The sequence below is a fragment of the Coregonus lavaretus genome (assembly GCF_964263955.1).
Source record: "Coregonus lavaretus genome assembly, chromosome: 11".
NCBI lineage: Eukaryota > Metazoa > Chordata > Actinopteri > Salmoniformes > Salmonidae > Coregonus > Coregonus lavaretus.
The window spans coordinates 23,951,364-23,966,367 of NC_139998.1; the positions used below are offsets into that span (position 1 = coordinate 23,951,364).

At 43.3% G+C, this 15,004-nt stretch overlaps 1 protein-coding gene across 1 annotated transcript in view; it reads left to right on the forward strand.

Moving 5' to 3' along the window:
- The window catches only part of pdhx (pyruvate dehydrogenase complex component X), a 75,516-nt gene that overhangs the window by 43,754 nt on the left and 16,758 nt on the right, over window positions 1–15,004 (forward strand). Inside the window, exons 7-8 of the mRNA XM_084171879.1 lie at window positions 992–1,139; window positions 10,410–10,468. Coding sequence (XP_084028005.1) covers window positions 992–1,139; window positions 10,410–10,468 — 207 coding nt within the window. The remainder of the gene's footprint in view (window positions 1–991; window positions 1,140–10,409; window positions 10,469–15,004) is intronic.

The following is a 15,004-nucleotide window of genomic DNA, read 5'->3' on the forward strand; positions in this document are numbered from 1 at the left end:
GTATTCTGATGATGTGAGGGAATAGGATTTTGTGGTATGATGACTCACACACACACATTTCTCTGGCTTGTCAGTCTATAACGGCCGAAAAACGGCACCTTGACTTTTGCTTTAGTTTTGTATGATCATCAGGTCATTGCTGTTATTTTACGTATTTTGTACTTTTTATTGATAGCTTTGTTTTGTTAAGCCTGACTTGATGCCCTTGTAAAGAGTAGTCTTGTGTTTATTGGACTACTCTATACTGTGAGGTGAATAGAAGGCTCCTCCTGTCCTGAGACAGAACCCAGACCCTGGCCAAGCTTTAGAGCCAGGCGTGTCCAAACACTCCAAACAGCAGCCTCATAAAAACGACCCAGACTGGTTGGGGTTGGCCCCTGTCAGGCATGCAGCCTGCTTTCCATCCCTGCCTCTTTTTCACTGTAATTGGGATGGAAAGAGATCCTGTTTAGTTTTATGACTGTTGAATGCTAAATGTAGCATTACTGCGGAAGGGGTTACAGCAATAAATATTTATACAGGAAGTTAGTATTAAAATATATTATTAGACATGCTGGATTTAGTCATAATGGTTATTTTAGTAATGTTTGCAAAAATGGCACAGGTATTTCCTTGTCTTGTTTTCCATATTGGAGTTCCCTGGGCTTGTGCTACCTAGTATAGTGTCTAGCATGTCAATAACTTAAGTGCTAATTGCATTTTCAAGACCATTACATCGGCTGGTCGCAATAAATAACGTAATATACCACCTTAGAGTTGGTCCTATTTTTAGTTCAACAAAATTGATCCCAATCAATCTTTTGTAACGAGCTTGTCAATAGCATTGCCACAGGGTCCTATAGCCTCATGAAAGCCTCTAACTTGTAGGTGAAAGTGAATATGTCCGCAATGCCGTTATTGATGGGAGCGGAGTCATAAATTCGTCCAGAAACATAAATCTGCACTGTTCTCTGTTCTGTCCTCTCTTTCCTCCTCTCCTATCTTGTCTCAGGGCACCTTCACAGAGATCCCAGCCACTAATGTGCGGCGTGTCATCGCCCAGAGACTGACGCAGTCCAAGACCACCATCCCTCATGCCTACGCCACTGTCGACTGTGACCTGGGTGCCGTCATGCAACTCCGCAAGGAGATGGCCAAAGGTGAGGCCGCAGCACCACACATCACATCAGAACACAACATAACATAACACAGCACAACACATCACGTCAGAACACAGCACAACACAAAGCTGACCAAAGATGATGGCTGGCTGTGTTCAAGTACACAGTAGCACTACATGACACAACCCAGCTGAACACTGAGGGATATTGGTAGCCTAGCAGTAAAGAGCATTGGGCCAGTAACCGAAAGGTCACTGGTTCGAATCCCTGAGCCAACTAAGGGAAAAATCTGTCTGTGCCCTTGAGCAAGGCACTTAACCCTAATTGCTCCTTGAAGTTGCTCTGTATAAGAGATGACTAAAATGTAAAATGTAAGTATACACTCCCCTCCATGTGTATTTGGACAGTGAAGCTACATTTTTTTTGTCTGTCTCTATACTCCAGCATTTAAGATGGAATGTTTCATATTAGATGACAGTTCAGGGTATTTTGATACATATCTGTTTTACAAAGAAACCACTGTGTCTAGTCCCCCCGTTTGGATAAAGTATTTGGACAAATTCACTTAAGGTGTATTGAAGTAGTCAAATGTTTAATATTTGGTCCCATATTCCTTGCATGCAATGACTACATCAAGTTTGTGACTCTACAAAGTACAAACTTGTTGAATGTATTTGCAGATTGTTTCGGTTGTGTTTTGAATTATGTTTTGCCTAATAGGAACTAAATGGTGAATAATGTCTTGCGCCATTTTTATTATAAGTAAGAATAAAGATGTTTCTGAACACTTCTACATTCATGTGGATTCTGCGAGGATTATGGATAATCATGAATGAATTGTGAATAATGATGAGTGCGGAAGTTAGAGGCACAAATACTATACCCCCCCCCAAAAAAGCTAACCTCCCCTGTTATGGTAATGGTGAGAGGTGAGCATGTTTTTTGTAGCCTTTCTGAACGGCATCTCACTCATGATTATTCATGATTTTTCTTAATCATGGCATTATCAGGTTTAATTTAGTTTTCAGAAACATCTTATCTACTCACTTAGAAAGAAAATTACTCCAGTCATCATTCACCATTAGTGCAAAACATAACCCAAAACAAACAGCAAACAGCAGTTTGTAGTCACAAGCTTGATGTAGTCTTTGTGTGCAAGGAACATGAGACCAAATACTAAACTTTGACTACTTTAAAACCCCTGAGAGTCGATGTCCACGCCCCTGTGTAAATATAATTAGCATAATAAAAAAATCCCCGTAGACATCTGTCAGTTTAAGCTAGAGATCTGTTTTTAAATCAAACAACATTTGTCACATGCACCGAATACAACAGGTGTAAACCTTACCGTGAAATGCTTACTTACAAGCCCTTAACCAACAATGCAGTTCAAGAAATAGAGTTAAAAAAGTATTTACTAAATAAACTAAAGTCAAAAATAAAAGGTAACACAATACAATTACATAACAATAAAGAGACTATATACATTTACAGTTTTGGAGAGAAAAGAAAAAAGGGATACTGGTCTGTAGTTGTTGACATCGGAGGGATCGAGTGTAGGATTTTTGAGGAGGGGTGCAACTCTCGCTCTCTTGAAGACGGAAGGGACATGGCCAGCAGTCAAGGATGAGTTGATGAGCGAGGTGAGGTAAGGGAGAAGGTCTCCGGAAATCGTCTGGAGAAGAGAGGAGGGGATAGGGTCAAGCGGGCAGGTTGTTGGGCGGCCTGCTGTCACAAGACGCAAGATTTCATCTGGCGAGAGATGGGAGAAAGAAGTCAAAGCATAGGGTAGGGCAGTGTGAGCAGGACCAGCGGTGTCATTTGACTTAATAAATGAGGATCGGAGGTTGTCAACCTTCTTTTCAAAATGGTTCATGAAGTCATCCACAGAGAGGGAGGGAGGAGGAGGAGGATTCAGCAGGGAGGAGGAGGTGGCAAAGAGCTTCCTAGGGTTAGAGGCAGAGGCTTGAAATTTAGAGTGGTAGAAAGTGGCTTTAGCAGCGGAAACAGAGGAAGATAATGTAGAGAGGAGGGAGTGAAAAGATGACAGGTCCGCAGGGAGTCTAGTTTTCCTCCATTTCTGCTCGGCTGCCCGGAGCCCTCTTCTGTGAGTTTGCAATGAGTCTTCAAGCCACGGAGCAGGAGGGGTGGACCTAGCCGACCGGGAGGATAGGGGACATAGAGAGTCAAAAGATGCAGAAAGGGAGGGGAGGAGGGTTGAGGAGGCAGAATCAGGAGATCAGAGGGAGAAGGATTTAGCAGAGGGAAGAGATGATAGGATGGAAGAGGAGAGAGTAGTGGGAGAGAGAGAGCGAAGGTTGCGATGGCACTTTACCATCTGAGTAGGGGCAGAGTGAGTAGTGTTGGAGGAGAGCGAAAGAGACTTGGAGGGGAGTCGGAGACTTGGCGGGGAGTTGCAGTGAGATTAGTAGAAGAAGAGCATCTAGTAAAGATGAGGTCAAGCAAATTGCCTGCCTTGTGAGTACGGGGGGGAGGACGGTGAGAGGGTGAGGTCAAAAGAGGAAAGGAGTGGAAAGAAGGAGGCAGAGAGAAATGAGTCAAAGGCAGACGTAGGGAGGTTGAAGTCACCCAGAACTGTGAGGGGTGAGCCATCCTCAGGAAAGGAACTTATCAAGGTGTCAAGCTCATTGATTAACTCTCCAAGGGAACCTGGAGGGCGATAAATGACGGATGTTAAGCTTGAATGGGCTAGTGACTGTGACAGCATGGAATTCAAATGAGGAGATAGACAGATGGGTCAGGGGAAAAAGAGAGAATGTCCACTTGGGAGAGATGAGGATTCCTGTGCCACCGCCGTGCTGACCAGATGCTCTCGGGGTATGCGAGAACACATGGTCAGACGAGGAAAGAGCAGTAGGAGTTGCAGGGGGTACCGGTACCGAGTCAATGTGCGGGGGTACAGGTTAGTCGAGGTAATTTGTACATAGGTAGGGGTAAAGTGGGGGGGGGTCAATGTAAATAGTCCGGGTGGCCATTTGATTAATTGTTCAGCAGTCTTATGGCTTGGGGGTAGAAGCTGTTAAGGAGCCTTTTGGGCCTTCCTCTGATACCGCGTGGCATATAGGTCCTGGATGGCAGGAAGCTTGGCCCCAGTGATGTACTGGGCCGTACGCACTACCCTCTGTAGCGCCTTACGGTCAGATGCTGAGCAGTTGCCATACCAGGCGGTGATGCAACTGGTCAGGATGCGCTCGATGGTGCAGCTGTTGGTGATGTGGACACAAGGGAACTTAAAACTCTTGACCCGCTCCACTACAGCCCCGTCGATGTTAATGGGGGCCTGTTCGGCCCGCCTTGTCCTGTAGTCCACGATCAGCTCCTTTGTCTTGCTCACGTTGTGGGAGAGGTTGTTGTCCTGGCACCACACTGCCAAGTCTCTGACCACCTCCCTATAGGCTGTCTCGTCGGTGATCAGGCCTACAACTGTTGTGTCGTCAGCCAACTTAATGATGGTGTTGGAGTCATGTTTGGCTACGCAGTCGTGGGTGAACAGGGAGTACAGGAGGGGACTAAGCACGCACCCCTGAGGGGCCCCAGTGTTGAGGATCAGCGTGGCAGATGTGTTGTTGCCTACCCTTACCACCTGGGGGCGGTCCAGGATCCAGTTGCGGAGGGAGGTGTTTAGTCCCAGGGTCGTTAGCTCAGTGATGAGCTTTGTGGGCACTATGGTGTTGAAGGCTGAGCTGTAGCCAATGAACAGTATTTTCACATAGGTGTTCATTTTGTCCAGGTGGGAGAGGGCAGTGTGGAGTGCGATTTGATATTGCGTCATCTGTGGATCTGTTGGGGCGGTATGCGAATTGGACTGGGTCTAGGGTTTCTGGGATGATGGTGTTGATGTGAGCCATGACCAGCCTTTCAAAGCACCTCATGGCTACCGACGTGAGTGCTACGGGCGGTAATCATTTAGGCAGGTTACCTTCACTTCCTTGGGCACAGGGACTATGCATTTTTTTAGTCTTTTGCATTGGATGCATCCACCATGAGAGAGCTAGAGCGATGTTTGTCAGACCATGAGACATCCCGAAAATCGGTCTTATCACAAAATCGACGGTAGCGTCCGACTGGTTTGTTCTACAAACTATGACCCCTCTATGGAAAGATGAGACTCTCATGGACACGTACGTGCTCTAGGATGCCCACAGGCCTCACAAGACTTGTCTGAAGGTTCCCGGTACCAGTTGAAAAAATGAATGGAAATATATATGGTGACTTTTTAGTGCCAAAAATAAGGGGTTAAATACATGTTTTGAAAAATTACTAATGTTTCCTGATCTTATAGAGTGCATTCAAAATGTATTCAGACACCTTTACTTTTTCCACATCTTGTTACGTTACAGCCTTATTCTAAAATGGATTAAATAGTTTTTTCCCCTCATCAATCTACACACAATATCCCATAATGACAAAGCAAAAATAGGTTTTTAGAAACTGAAATATTACATTTACATAATTATTCAGACCCTTTACGCAGTACTTTGTTGAAGCACCTTTGGCAGCGATTACAGCCTCGAGTCTTCTTGGGTATGACGCTACAAGCTTGGCACACCTGTATTTTGTGGAGTTTCTCCCATTCTTCTCTGCAGATCCTCTCAAGCTCTGTCAGGTTGGATGGGGAGTGTCGCTGCACAGCAATTTTCAGGTCTCTCCAGAGATGTTCGATCGGGTTCAAGTCCGGGTACTGGCTGGGCCACTCCAGGACATTCAGAGACTTGTTCCGAAGCCACTCCTGTGTTGTTTTGGCTGTGTGCTTAGGGTCATTGTCCTGTTGGAAGGTGAACCTTTGCCCCAGTCTGAGGTCCTGAGTGTTCTTGTTTTCATCAACGATCTCTCTGTACTTTGCTCCGTTCATCTTTCCCTTGATCCTGACTAGTCTCCCAGTCCCTGCCGCTGAAAAACATCCCCACAGCATGATGCTGCCACCACCATGCTTCAGCGTAGGAATGGTGTCAGGTTTCCTCCAGACGTGACGCTTGACATTCAGGCCAAAGAGTTCAATCTTGGTTTCATCAGACCAGAGAACATTGTTTCTCATGGTCTGAGAGTCCTTTGGGTGCCTTTTGGCAAACTCCAAGTGGGCTGTCATGTGCCTTTTACTGAGGAGTGGCTTCCATCTGGCCGCTCTACCATAAAGGCCTGATTGGTGGAGTGCTGCAGAGATGGTTGTCCTTCTGGAAGGTTCTCGCATCTCCAAAGTGTAACTCTGGAGCTCTGTCAGAGTGACCATTGGGTTCTTGGTCACCTCCCTGACCAAGGCCCTTCTCCCCCGATTGTTCAGTTTGGCCGAGCTGCCAGCTCTAGGAAGAGTCTTGGTGGTTCCAAACTTCTACTATTTAAGAATGATAGAGGCCACTGTGTTCTTGGGGACCTTCAATGCTGCAGAAGTGTTTTGGTACCTTCCCCAGATCTGTGCCTTGACACAATCCTGTCTCGGAGCTCTACGGACAATTCCTTCGACCTCATGGCTTGGTTTTGCTCTGACATGCACTGTCAACTGTGGGACCTTCTATAGACGGGTGTGTGCCTTTCCAAATCATGTCCAATCAATTGAATTTACCACTGGGTGGGCTCCAATCACATTGTTGAAACATCTCAAGAATGATCAATGGAAATCGGATGTACCCGATCTCAATTTCGAGTGTCATAGCAAAGGGTCTGAATACTTATGTAAATAAGGTATTTCTGTTTTATATTTTGTATATATTTGCAAAAAAATCTAAAAACCTGTTTTCACTTTGTCATTATGGGGTACTGTGTGTAGATTGATGAGGAAAAAATATATAAATCCATTTTAGAACAAGGCTGTAAAGTAACAAAATGTGGGAAAAAGTCAAGGGGTCTGAATTCTTTCTGAATGCACTGTATGTACTGTGCACCCTGCATGTCATGTCATTCACGCTAAGTCCCATGGGGGGGGGGGGATTAGGTGGTGATTTCCTTTTTTAAAGGAGGGTAAGATACAGATACTGTTGGGTGTCTTCATTTGAAGTGTTCCACAGGCAAAGGAGAGACTGTTTCATTTGCAGGACACTCGGAACTCAAACGTCTCCAGTTAGCTAGGATAATCATGTATTCCAGGTTCAAAGCATGTCACATTGATGTGTCCTGTGATTATATCATCGCAGCAGGGATAATGTCTGCTAAACGCCTAAGAAAGGGAGTGAATGGAGGATGGGGAGAGATAGAGAAAGGAGGGAGGCAGTAAGGGAGAAGGAAATGAGGAGGGAGAGAGAAACCAAAGGGATATGGAGAGAGAGAGGAGGGGTGGTGTTTCTGTAGTGACATGACGTGATTAGGCAGGGCTGGCGGTGCCTAACCCATTCTGTCCTGCAGGGGATTCCTGTCTGTGCTCCTCTCACTGCCTTACCTCTTCTCTCATCCCATCTCTCTCCACCAATCAAATTAGCCATGGCATTTAGCACAACATATGTTCCATGTTACTTCTGCTTAATGGCTATTCTCAGTGAAGGGAGGTACAGGTAGGCTACTCTCCAAGAAGGGAGAGAAAGATAAAGAACATTGTTTGCACGTGTGATAACTATCACCCAAGGGTATATTTTATTTTACATTTTTGTATTATTTTTTACTTTAGACAGTCCAGAAACTCCATGGAGTTTTGAAGGGGTGCCACCAGGGCCCAGAGTTGTTTCTTCTCAGTTTACATGGTCAGGAAAAACTCCTGGTTCAGCTCTTTATTCCCTTTAAGAGATGAGAGATGAATACAATGCAAAGCTGCCTTATTAAATCTAAACCTGACAGTTAAACCCAACTTTATTTATATGGTCTTCAAGATGACCGTAACAATGCATGTAATACATTTCCATTTTCAAGGATGAAAGAATGATCCGTATATTTAGCCTCATTTGGTCAACACGTATAAAGCTCTTCAGCACTGTTTCAGTCCTGTGTGTCTGTGCTGCAGAGGAAACAGACAGTGGCCATTCCAGTCCTATTAGCTTCAGTGTTGTGTGTGTGTGTGTGTGTTGAGGGATTCTCTCTCCGTCCGGTTGTTTTCCCTGGCTCTCTTTGTTCAGGAGCACAGTGATTTCACGATTAGCTCATTAGTCATCCCGCTAACAGCATTCATAACAGTCTGCCGCTAATGGGCACTCTTAAACAGCCCACCGGTAATGGCATGCCAGGCCCTGCCCACCACACCACGGGCACTGCATTGAGGACAGGAGAGACAGAGGTATATAGGCGAGAAAGAAAGAGACGGAGGAAACATGGAGGACAGAGAATGAGACAGACGGGAGAGGCAGGACAGAATGTCAGGGAAGTTCAAGAAGAAAAGCTTATTTTTATTAGAACTGTAATAGAAAGCTGTTGGTGTTCTCTAAAGGGGTGGGTTTGTAAAACTGGAATTGTTGTGAGGGAGTGAGACAGATTGTATGGGTGGGTGGGTTTTATTTATATGTGGGTGGGTGTATAGTGTACTGGGTGGGTGGGTGTGCGCCTCACCCTGCCCTGTTCGATAACACTGCACTTCAACTGAAGAAAAGAAAAGAAAAGAAAGTCAACTCCACTCGTCAAGTTACAATAGTAACAGTATCAGCCCAGCAAACCGGGAACATTCCCAGAACATTAGCCAAGATTCCCATTCAGTTCTAGTTGGGGTTTATCTAATATTAGGATGATAACATCCCAAAAACATTTTTATTTTTTTATGTTTTAATTAAATATCCTTGGAATGTTCTAACATTCTTTAACCACCACAGAACATTCCCCAAACATTATCCAGGTAATGTAATAGCACAATGTACCAGTAATGTTTTCCCAGCAAACCAAAATTGGTTCTGTGAAAGGTCCCAGAACATTCGTGAGGTTGCAGCAAACATAACAGTCGTGCAGATGATTATACAATGTATAAAACATTTGCCTGATGTTGCAAGAACGTTCCCAGAACACCTTTAATCCTTTCTTTAAAGGTTCCCAGAATGTTTAATGAAGTTGTGGGAACATTGTTGGGACCTCACAAAATATATGTTCCCAAAACACAAAAACTGTCCAGTTGTGTGGATGATTATACAATGTTTCTTTTTGGGTGTAAAACACATTCACCTGATGTTACAAGAACGTTCCCAGAACACATTTTTTATGTTCTTTAAAAGTTCCTAACACATTTCTATAGGTTGTGGTAACATTGTGGGGATATGATGAGAGAGGTTCCCAAAACACTAAAGCTGTCCAGTTGTGTTGACATTCAGATAATGTATGTATTAGGGTGCACAAAACATTCCTTTGATGTTGCAAGAATTTTGACGTAACAGCCTTTCTGAGTTCTTTAAAGGTTCCCATAACATTTAATTAGGTTGTGGGAACAGTGTGGATACATTACAAGGGAGGTACCCAAAACACAAAATATGCTCAATTGTGATGACATTCATACAATGTTTAAGTTAGGTAGCACAGGACATTCCTTTAATGTTGCAAGAATGTTGACAGAACACATTTACATTTTAGTCATTTAGCAGACGCTCTTATCCAGAGCGACTTACAGTTAGTGAGTGCATACATTTTCATACTGTATAATACACAACCCCCCCCCAAGTTATTTAAAGGTTCCCAGAACATTTAATTAAGTTATGGGAGTTGTTTGGGATGTTGTAAGAATATTATTGTGATATTCACAAAGTTGACACAGAACATTCCCACAATGTTCCACTTTTTCCAAAAAACTATGTTTTTATGAAGTTCATAGGATATTTGTTTTAGGTTTTAACATAATATTTCACAATGTGTTCTAGGTACTTTTTTTTTTACATCAGGGGAATGTTTTTTGCACACTAAAATAAACATTGTAGAATCGATTGCCCAACTGGACAGTTTTTGTGTTTCGGGAACATATATTTTGTGATGTCCCCACAATGTTCTCACCAGACTGTTCCCACAACCTAATCTAACATTCTGGTAACCTTTAAAGAACGGTTTAATTTTGTTCTAGGAACGTTCAACATCTGGCACATGTTTTATACTGTACAAACACTCTATAATCATCATCACGACTGGATATTTTGTGTTATAAGAACATTTGCCGCGAGCTAACGAATGTTCTGGGAACTTTAGCTCAACCAATTTTGGTTTGCTGGGAGGCCTATTTGTCCTAAACACACATGATTAGTAAGTATGATTCTTCTTCACAATCCACATCATTCTATAGCTTGCATACCAGATGTCACCTGCCGTGGTCTTTGGAGCAGTTGGTATTTGGATACTTAACTTACCTGACTAGCAGTTCTTGAATTATAGATCTGGAGTGTTTGACAACTGTTTTTTTCTTTTTCCCAGCGGAGATCAAAGTGTCCGTCAATGATTTCATCATCAAGGCCGCTGCTGCTACGCTTAGAGTAAGTGTTGACTACCCCACATGTTTCAGTCATTCTGTCAATGTTAATTTCCATAGGAATGTGTTTGATAGATCTACAGTGCCAATAGAAAGTGCACAGCCCTTTGCAAAATGTGTGTTGCCTCACAGCCTGGAATTTATTCGTTTTCAGTTTCCTAAGCAACAAAGCCATGTCTCCTTCACCATTACAGAGCCCCTGAAGCCATTCCACCCCAACCGTCCCTGGTTCAAACAACCCCATTTATATTTATCAACTGACTCTGTCTGGTAGCAGGCTGAGGCAGGCACAGGGCTTACTATCGTCTGGCTGACGGGCAGACTTATATATAGACACCAATTCCCAGTTAATTCTAGCGCCTCTTTCGGCCATTTGATGGGAATTCTGAGGAAATATTCATCTCCCTAACCAGAAAGGTTTTCAAAATTAATTTAGTTAGTTCTTTATGGCTAGGAAAGAGAGAGAAGGAAAACATTTCTGTATTAGGGAAATGTCTGTAGATTTTAAATGTTCTGCGTTAAACTTAAAAATTACAATGCCTTATTCTGTCCTTCCTAGGGTAAAGGTAACACATGACACACCCTCTCTCTTGCTCTCTCTTTCTCTCTCTTTCTCTCTCTGTCTCTCTGTGTGTGTGTGTGTGTGTGTGTGTGTGTGAAGACTGGGCATGTAATCACCAAACAAAATCCATAGGATTCAGCTGGGTGCCTTGGCTAGTACAATTTGGGAAGAGGATAAGCCTTGATTTTCATAATGTGCATTTTGAATATGAATATAGGTCCTTTGTGTGACTGACTGTATCCATGGAGACAGGGACAGAAGTGAATAAAAGATGAGATCGTGGCTCACCGCTTTGTTAAAAGGCTGTGCCTTTTGTCAGAGCAGTGAATATACTGTAATAGTGGCCCTTTCACCCTGACCCACCCTTACTTCTGTGGAAACATCTTATCTTAATATGTTATCATATCTTATCAATCGTGATAGGACGGGGTATAGGTTCAAGTTTTATTGTCACATGGTGTAAAACAGTACTGTGAAATGCTTAACCCTATCAGTCCCGAGACCCCAGCAAAAATTGGCTTTTAAGTTATCCGACTTTCATTTATCTTCATGTCCAGCCCTTATACACGGAGTGTACAAAACATTAAGAAAATGTTCGACTGAATTTGTCGGGGCATGGACTCTACAAGGTGTCAAGCGCTCCACAGGGATGCTGACCCATGTTGACTCCAATGCTTCCCACAGTCGTCAAGTTGGCTGGATGTCCTTTGTGTGGTGGACCATTCTTGATACACACGATAAACTGTTGAGCGTGAAAAACTGCTGCAGTTCTTGACACAAACCGGTGTGCCTGGCACCTACTACCACAACCTGTTCAAAGGCACTTCAATCTTGTCTTGCCCATTCACCCTCTGAATGGCACACATACACAATCCATGTCTCAATTGTCTCAAGGCTTAAAAATAATTATTAAACCTGTCTCCTCCCCTTCATCTACACTGATTTGAAGTGGATGTAACAGGTGACATCAATAAGGGATCATAGCTTTCACCTGGATTCACCTGGTCAGTCTTTGCCAGCAGCATACCACCCTGCATCCCACTGCTGGCTTGCCTCTCAGGCTAAGCTAAGCAGGGTTGGTCCTAGCCGGTCCCTGGATGGGAGACCAGGTGCTGCTGGAAGTGGTGTTGGAGGGCCAGTAGGAGGCACCCTTTCCTCTTGTCCCAGAAAAATATCCTAATAACCCAGGGCATTGATTGGGGACATTGCCCTATGTATGGTGACGTCTTTCGGATGGGATGTAACTATTCCCCAGGTCATTGCTGTAAATAAGAATGCATTTTCCATTAACTTACCTGGTAAAATAATGTTTAAATAAAATACAAATGGAAATGTCATGGAAAGAGGTGTTCTTAATGTTTTGTACACTGTATTTTGCCTCACCATTAAGTGTTTTACCATTTTTATTTTCATGACAACCAGAAAACTAAACAATTTGACATAAACAGTTGCATTCATGAGTTTTATTGACAAATGTCAATATAAAACCTGATACAAACTAATTCTGAATTCAGAAATTGTTTGCTCAGCGGGAAATTAATATCCAACAAGTCAGTGACAACTGTTTTGGAGTTTGACAGCGGCTATATAAGCTTATTACATTATTATAGACACTATGTCCATGGATTTCCTATGATTTTCTATGTAGAAGAACCCCTTACCTTCTAACGACTCTTGTGTAGCTTGTTAGTCTCAGCTTGTCGTAGATAGCGTTTAATAGTTTGTAGCTCAAACCATTCCGACTCTACAGAACATTTTTTGTTTAAAAAAAGTATTCCCCGGGCCCCTTCGGGATCCGCCCTTCTCTTACTAACACCGCTTTAGCTCAGTCCCCGTTAATCACACATAGTAATGTTTGTGAAAGAAAAATATGAATCCAATGGTACAATCCAGAAGTCTGTAGCTCAAACACGCAATGTTTAAAACGGGTTAGAAGTCCTAAATCACCCTGGTGGGACTCAATGGGTTAACTTGCGAGCTCTTTCCCAACAGTGCAGAATAAAGAATAAATAAAAAGAGAGAAACACGAGAATGCAGTTATATCCAGTACCATTAATACAATGTGCAGTGGTACTGGAATAATTGAGGTAGGTACAGTGCATTCGGAAAGTATTCAGACCCCTTGACTTTTCCACATTTTGTTACGTTACAGCCTTATTCTGAAATGGATGATAAAAAAAAAAAAATCATCATCAATCTATACACGATGCCCCATAATGACGAAGCAAAAACTGTTTTTTAGAAATGTTTGCAAATGTATTACAAAAAGAAAAACTGATATCACATTTACATACAGTGAGGGAAAAAAGTATTTGATCCCCTACTGATTTTGTACGTTTGACTACTGACAAAGAAATGATCCGTCTATAATTTTAATGGTAGGTTTATTTGAATAGTGAGAGACAGAATAACAACAAAGAAATCCAGAAAAACGCATGTCAAAAATGTTATAAATTGATTTGCATTTTAATGAGGGAAATAAGTATTTGAACCCCTCTCAATCAGAAAGATTTCTGGCTCCCAGGTGTCTTTTATACAGGTAACGAGCTGAGATTAGGAGCACACTCTTAAAGGGAGTGCTCCTAATCTCAGCTTGTTACCTGTATAAAAGACACCTGTCCACAGAAGCAATCAATCAATCAGATTCCAAACTCTCCACCATGGACAAGACAAAAGAGCTCTCCAAGGATGTCAGGGACAAGATTGTAGACCTACACAAGGCTGGAATGGGCTACAAGACCATCGCCAAGCAGCTTGGTGAGAAGGCGACAACAGTTGGTGCGATTATTCGCAAATGGACGAAACACAAAAGAACTGTCAATCTCCCTCGGCCTGGGGCTCCATGCAAGATCTCACCTTGTGGAGTTGCAATGATCATGAGAACGGTGAGGAATCAGCCCAGAACTACACGGGAGGATCTTGTCAATGATCTCAAGGCAGCTGGGACCATAGTCACCAAGAAAACAATTGGTAACACACTACACCATGAAGGACTGAAATCCTGCAGCGCCCGCAAGGTCCCCCTGCTCAAGAAAGCACATATACAGGGCCGTCTGAAGTTTGCCAATGAACATCTGAATGATTCAGAGGAGAACTGGGTTAAAGTGTTGTGGTCAGATGAGACCAAAATCTAGCTCTTTGGCATCAACTCTACACGCCGTGTTTGGAGGAGGAGGAATGCTGCCTATGACCCCAAGAACACCATCCCCACCGTCAAACATGGAGGTGGAAACATTATGCTTTGGGGGTGTTTTTCTGCTAAGGGGACAGGACAACTTCACCGCATCAAAGGGACGATGGACGGGGCCATGTACCGTCAAATCTTGGGTGTGAACCTCCTTCCCTCAGCCAGGGCATTGAAAATGGGTCGTTGATGGGTATTCCAGCATGCAATGACCCAAAACACACGGCCAAGGCAACAAAGGAGTGGCTCAAGAAGAAGCATATTAAGGTCCTGGAGTGGCCTAGCCAGTCTCCAGACCTTAATCCCATAGAAAATCTGTGGAGGGAGCTGAAGGTTCGAGTTGCCAAACGTCAGCCTCGAAACCTTAAGATCTGCAAAGAGGAGTGGAACAAAATCCCTCCTGAGATGTATGCAAACCTGGTGGCCAACTACAAGAAACGTCTGACCTCTGTGATTGCCAACAAGGGTTTTGCCACCAAGTACTAAGTCGTGTTTTGCAGAGGGGTCATACTTATTTCCCTCATTAAAATGCAAATCAATTTATAAAAATTTTTGACATGTGTTTTTCTGGATTGTTGTTGTTGTTCTGTCTCTCACTGTTCAAATAAACCTACCATTAAAATTATAGACTGATCATGTCTTTGTCAGTGGGCAAATGTACAAAATCAGCAGGGGATCAAATACTTTTTTCCCTCACTGTAAGTATTCAGACCCTTTACTCAGTACTTTGTTGAAGCACCTTTGGCAGCGATTACAGCCTCAAGTATTCTTGGGTATGATTTACAAGCTTGACA